At 43.3% G+C, this 5,886-nt stretch overlaps 1 protein-coding gene across 1 annotated transcript; it reads right to left on the bottom strand.

Moving 5' to 3' along the window:
• On the bottom strand, positions 1–5,523 carry LOC306922928 (cytochrome c oxidase subunit 5A, mitochondrial-like). Its single transcript, XM_079500845.1, has 5 exons — positions 5,299–5,523; positions 2,618–2,734; positions 2,335–2,456; positions 264–377; positions 1–159 (listed from the first exon to the last, which is right to left on the bottom strand). The coding sequence occupies exons 1-4, from the start codon at positions 5,366–5,368 to the stop codon at positions 264–266; spliced, it is 423 nt and encodes a 140-aa protein (XP_079356971.1). The 5' UTR covers positions 5,369–5,523; the 3' UTR covers positions 1–159.
• Between the last annotated feature and the right edge of the window lie 363 nt (positions 5,524–5,886).

The following is a 5,886-nucleotide window of genomic DNA, read 5'->3' as shown; positions in this document are numbered from 1 at the left end:
TCAAGATAAGTTTCTCCTTTATTAGGTCCGTCAATATTTTACAAGCAAATGAACGAAATAAAGGCCAAATTAAATATAATACATTATTATACGGGGCAAAGATTTAAGTACAAGGTTGTCCAAGTGGTCTTTTATCTGGTGTCCACAGCTGTTTGATAACTGTAAGAGATAGAGAGAATTTCAGTTTGAGTGAGATATTTGTAACACTGAATAATGCTATGTAGTAAACAAAATATCACATTGTAGTAAAATAGAATACCTACCTATACTTTGTCAATGCCCAGTTCTTCAGGGGTTGAGATTCCAAGTTCATCTAGTGTTGGCCGCAGTTCCTGAATCAGGTATGGGTAGATGTCTTTGTGGGGGCCTGACTTGTCCTGAAAAAAATAACAGTAAATTATATTTCTTTTTTAAAGATTTCTTTTTTTAAGTACAGTAGACTGAAGCCCAACACACACCGTCTGAATGCCGTGCGTCAAAACAGCCACCTCCGTTATTTTCAATAAACCTATCCCACACCGGCGGCGTCAGACGCTCGTTCACGCCTCGCCTGACGCTCCGATACGCCGCTGTTCTATTTTCCAGGCGTTGCCGCACGGCCTCCATCCGGGAATCCGTGGTCGTGGCTGGCCAGCCGCGCGGTAGCGCGGCGCGTCCTGTGGGTGTTGCTGCGCGGCAATACTGTGCCGCGTCGCTGCGCACCCGCTTCACAGACGGTGTGTGTTGGGCTTGACAGGGAATGAGTAGACATATGGGGATTGACACGCTGCAGTGCAAACATGGCAGTCTAGCCTGGAAGACGCAAATTTAATCCCGGCATTAAAGCTGTTCAAATATGCATTTAGGGTGAATGAATCTCCCGACTGGTACGCAGTTTTGACACACTGTCAGACTGGGAACGGCAGACAATCCTGAGATGAATAGCTGATCTACAAGCTCTGGCGGATATTAGATACCTTGCCATCTCCTTTCAAAGGATCAACATCTCGCATTTCATGAATGTGCTTGTCGTCTGTGCTGTGACATAACTCCCCCAGTAAAAGACGACACAGGCTCATTTAGTACAATATTTGTCCTTTATTAAACTCAATAAAAGGTCACCTCGCCTCAAATAAAACTATAAGGCACCTCAAAACAAGTTAAGAATATTAATTTAGTGTTTTCTTTGTCACCGTTACATAGCCTACACAGTATATGGATGGACATACGTGAAATTTGTCCTCTGCATTAACCATCCTATAACCACCAAGATCAATGAGCAGCCATTCTATGCTCTGGGAACAATTAGCCCTTCGCTAAACCCCACCCAAAAGCGATTGGCCAATGTCGATGTCAAAATGTTATTTTGCAATTTGCATGGCTGTGTTGTTGAACACATACACAGCTTGCTTAACGTCAGGAAAGTTACACAACTGACCCACCCAGGAGATGGCAATCATACTAATCACTGTAGTCTTACCATGCATTACATGAACGGACGGCTGTTAAAGTTGATTGTTGGATACCGTTTCTCCCTCTAACATTTCCTCGTATTTCTAGTTTATTTAAATAATGTCATGCACATTTGTCCAGTGCATAGCCTACTGCAGGCCTTGTTGGCTAGATTTAGACATTTTGAAGCTCTTGCTACTGAAATGATCGATCATTTATTGGAGAAATCCTGTCATTTAACAAGCATCTCAATGGGTGAGAATGACAGCTTGCCATCGTAGAGTGGAGTGGGTGGAGCTTAATGAAGGGCTAATTAGGGATTAAGAGTCTTGCTCAGGGACACACATCGGCACATTGCTGGCCTGGCATCGAACCTGCATCGTCCACAATCATTACTGTAATTCTAGCCTGGAAACCAGACGAAACCAGAGGGGAAAGAAATCCCTGGGGAGATTGATCTGGCAGTTTGAATTACATTTCCCTCACCCCAGAGTTGTGGGTGACCAATCAGAGCCCACTATTCAAAGTGAGACTTTTTTGCTGTGACGTTGGAGTCAGTTTGTAACCGCCCCTTGGAAATAAATCTCCACACCAAAGTCCTGGCCATGCCAGGCTACTGTACTTCCCCCAAACACTCTTTAAACATTTTATTTTTGGACTGCTCTGGGACAGTGGTGGTCTGGAGCCCTGGTTTTGACTGATATTTAGTACAAATAAATACATTTGAAGAACTCAGATTTGATTAAAGTTTCTATTTGAGAACTTAGATAGATAGGCAGACAGACAGACAGACATCAGACAGCCTCTCTACCCACCCATGTATGATGCGTAATAATAAATGGGTACAAAATGAATAACACAGCCATATATCTATAATAATATGTATAATAACTTCTCTCTCACCTTGACAGCTTCCAAGATTCGGATAGCACTGGCCAAGTCATCTAGCCTCCGACAAGCTCTAAGTGCTGCATCAAGAATCTTTGGTTCAGGTACCAGATCATAACCGATCAACGTGTTCATTCCTGAAAGAAGGAACCACAGAAATCAGTTAAACAAATGACAATATCAACATCTTTTATCAACCTTTCCCTACTCCACAAATGGCAAAAAATCACCTGCTTGTAATATGTAGACTAACTAGTATATATTCTTATTCATACAGACAGTAATTTGTCATACAGACCTTTTCTCAGTTCCCAAGCATCAATGTCTGGCTTGCTGAAATAGTTTACCCAACGGGCATCAAACTCTTCATCCGTCTCTTGCTTCTCATGTGAGTAACACCTCAAAGCCATTGGAGCTACAAGATATAAACAAGTCAGTTAAGTTAAGGTTTAAATTTGTTGAAACGTACTTACAGTGGCACCTAGTGTTAACTAAATAAGAGGTGCAAGCAGTGCACACTGGGGCAAAGTATGGCTGAGTATACTGAGACAACACAGACATGTCACGTGTATATCTTTGGTCCATTGACTATCCTGACATAATCCACAGATCCAAAGTCACAATGCCCAGTTTAATTTAAAGTGACATCTAATGTAGGCTAATCTTAGCTCTGATCCATAGCTCTAATGTATGGACCAGAGCTAAACTAATCTTACAAATAAGGGCTTAAGACCGAAATGTAAAAGCTTGCTAGGAATTAGCCGCAATTTGCAACTATAGATTTTTTTTTAAATAATGGGATGAATCTAGAGTTGCAATACCCTCCATTGACTCCCCACTCATCCAATTTTCTTTTGTGATCTGCTTGTATTAAACGCCATTAAACTCACCAAAATTGCAGCTGTAGGGAAAGCTTGAATTATCCTCTTTCAATCTGCCAAGCTTTTGTTTCATAAAAATCCACCGTAGACATGTTATGAGCTACTTTCTGTCAAGAAATTCTCTGCAGGTGATTGGAGTTTGGAAGCACTCGTTTTTATTAACGGGTCGCGCTGCTACCTCCTGCATTATGTGCAAATGCGAAACGGGTGGTACGCAGGACCGTTCAGTGACTTCGACGAGTGCTTCCAAACTCCAACACTTAGAAAATGAATCACCTGCAGAGAATTTCTTGACAGATAGTAGATCAGTCATAACAAGTCATAACAAGGGTTGATTTTTATGAAACAAAAGCTTGGCAGATTGAAAGAGGATAATTCAAGCTTGGCCTTGAGCTGCAATGTTGGAGAGTTTAATACAAGCAGATCGCAAAAGCAAATTGGATGAGTGGGGAGTCAATGGAGGGTATTGCAACTCTAGATTCATCCCATTATAAAACAAATCTAGAGTTGCAAATTGCGGCTAGGAATGTATTCCTGTTGGCCCTTCGCCAATGCCCCGATATGACCTGGTTAATATGCTGCAGTATGAGTTGAACACGACAACTTTATTGTCTCCACCAGGCCGAAGGCATGGGGAGAGAGTATGTTTTGCACTCCGTCCGTGTGTGTGTGTGTGTGTCTGTCCTTCCGTCCGTCTGTTACCAGCTAATCTCCGGCACCGTTAACCCGGTCGATGCCAAACTTTGCACACACACTCCCTGGATGCCAACGATGAACCTCTGCCCCACATTTTCCAGAAGGTTATAGCGCCACCATGAGGCAGCTTTTCACATTTTTTACCTAAAACTGCACCGATCTGCGTGAAACGTTGCATGCACACTCCCTAGACGCCAAGGACAAATCTTTGACCTGCATTTTCCGCATCTGCCTTTTATAGCGCCACCAGGAGGCCGACTTTTGTAAAACACATTTTTGGATATTACTCCTCCAGATTCTGTCCAAAAATCTCACAAATCGTTACACAGTATCTCTATGGTCATGTGCTCAAGTCGGATCTGTCCGATATTTCATATTCCATCCTAATTGGCTATAATTGGCTTTCAGTTTGCAAGATTGCCCCGTTTTGAACAAAAGCCTCAAATCATGAACGCAGCATGCAATTTACGTGAAATCTTTCACACATTTTCTTACTAGGCTGAGGAACCCTTTTCACATTGGCCTGTTATAGCGCCACCAACAGGTTGATTTTTGCAAAACACTTTTTTGGAACAAAATGCCTCAAATCATCCAATTGCCATTAAAGGCATGAAGAAATGGCACCCTTTTCACATTGGCCTATTATAGTGCCACCAGGCACTCTGCATTTCCTCAACAAAATGAAGAAAATTGTTGCAAAAAAAACATGTTTATATTACTCATAAACATATTGCCAAACATCTCACACAGTCCTATCCTCCTGGTGGAGACCTGTGCCCAGAAGGGCACTTTTTCTAGTTCAACTATTATATTGCTCCAATACAAGCTATGTTGTTATAACACATACTAGACTACCGGTAATCTCTAAAGCAAAGGACATGTGGCTCTGCCGCTCTAGTCTTGACTAATAATAAACATAGTTTATCTACCTGCTGCTACCTGTAACCTAGCCAGTTAGCCACACACAGGGCCCGGCCTGTCAAGTGGGTCATGGCAAGGACAGTAGGACACACGTGAAAGACAACATCGCAAATTGAACATTGGCTGGTACAGTCAAGCACAGGGACGACAGCACCATGTCAAACTATCACCAGCACACCCCGGGCAAAGCTTAATGTACCTGTGTAGAACGCATTTAACGTAGTAGCATGATAGCAGCCATCACGTTACTGTTAGCATGCTAACACTAGCATGAGTCCTGACAGCCTGAGCTCTGATTTGCTTGCACACACCACACGTTAGCCCCATATGTGCCCTCAACCTACGCTCATTCTGTAGCTACAGAATGAGCGTAGGCTACAGAATGAGCGTAGGGAGAGGGCACATATGGGGCTAACCCGGCTAACCACACGTCAACTTTATTAAATAAATCGGACGACATAATTAATTAAAAAGCGTTCACCTTGACATCCTGGCGTCCGCGTTAAACTCCGGACGCCGGAGACAGAGAGTCGGACGGCAGCTCTGAACATGATGGATAAAGTTTAGTCAGCTAAACAACGGGACACGACCCGGCCGGCTGCTTGGAGTTGGACTGGAGGAGAGAGAGGACGGACGACCCAGAGTAATCTATTAAGAGAGTGGCGACACTCGCGTTGACTCCCATTGTAACAATGGAATGCGGAAGTGCTCATTCTATCTCAATGGGGATAGTTCCAATGTTTGGAACTATAGCCGCGAGCTCAGAAGAGATTCACGCGAGATGCAAGCGTGTCGCCACTTGTCTATTCCAATACTCATACTATGATTCCACTCGGGCACGACCGAGCCGCGGCGCACGTACATCATACATGCCTCCCTACTGCGCATGATTGAGTACTACATTTGGCCTACATAGGTATGCGCGTGACTGTGACATCACATTCACATCATCATACAGTAACATACCAACCTATGATGCATCATACCAACTAACCCACCCCACCTCATATACGCACACGCAAATATGCAGGAATTCATGCATGATAGTTATACATATGTAATGTAATGT

The sequence above is a fragment of the Electrona antarctica genome (genome assembly GCF_951216825.1).
Source record: "Electrona antarctica genome assembly, chromosome: 5".
Lineage (NCBI taxonomy): Eukaryota > Metazoa > Chordata > Actinopteri > Myctophiformes > Myctophidae > Electrona > Electrona antarctica.
This window is presented reverse-complemented; position numbering and strand designations above follow the sequence as displayed.

Coding starts and splice junctions, on each gene's coding strand:
- LOC306922928 (XM_079500845.1), bottom strand. CDS start 5,368: ATGTTCAGAGCTGCCGTCCGACTCTCTGTCTCCGGCGTCCGGAGTTTA. Junction 2,735..5,298: donor GCGGACGCCAGGATGTCAAG/GTGAACGCTTTT, acceptor TATATCTTGTAG/CTCCAATGGCTTTGAGGTGT. Junction 378..2,334: donor GAATCTTGGAAGCTGTCAAG/GTGAGAGAGAAG, acceptor TATTTTTTTCAG/GACAAGTCAGGCCCCCACAA.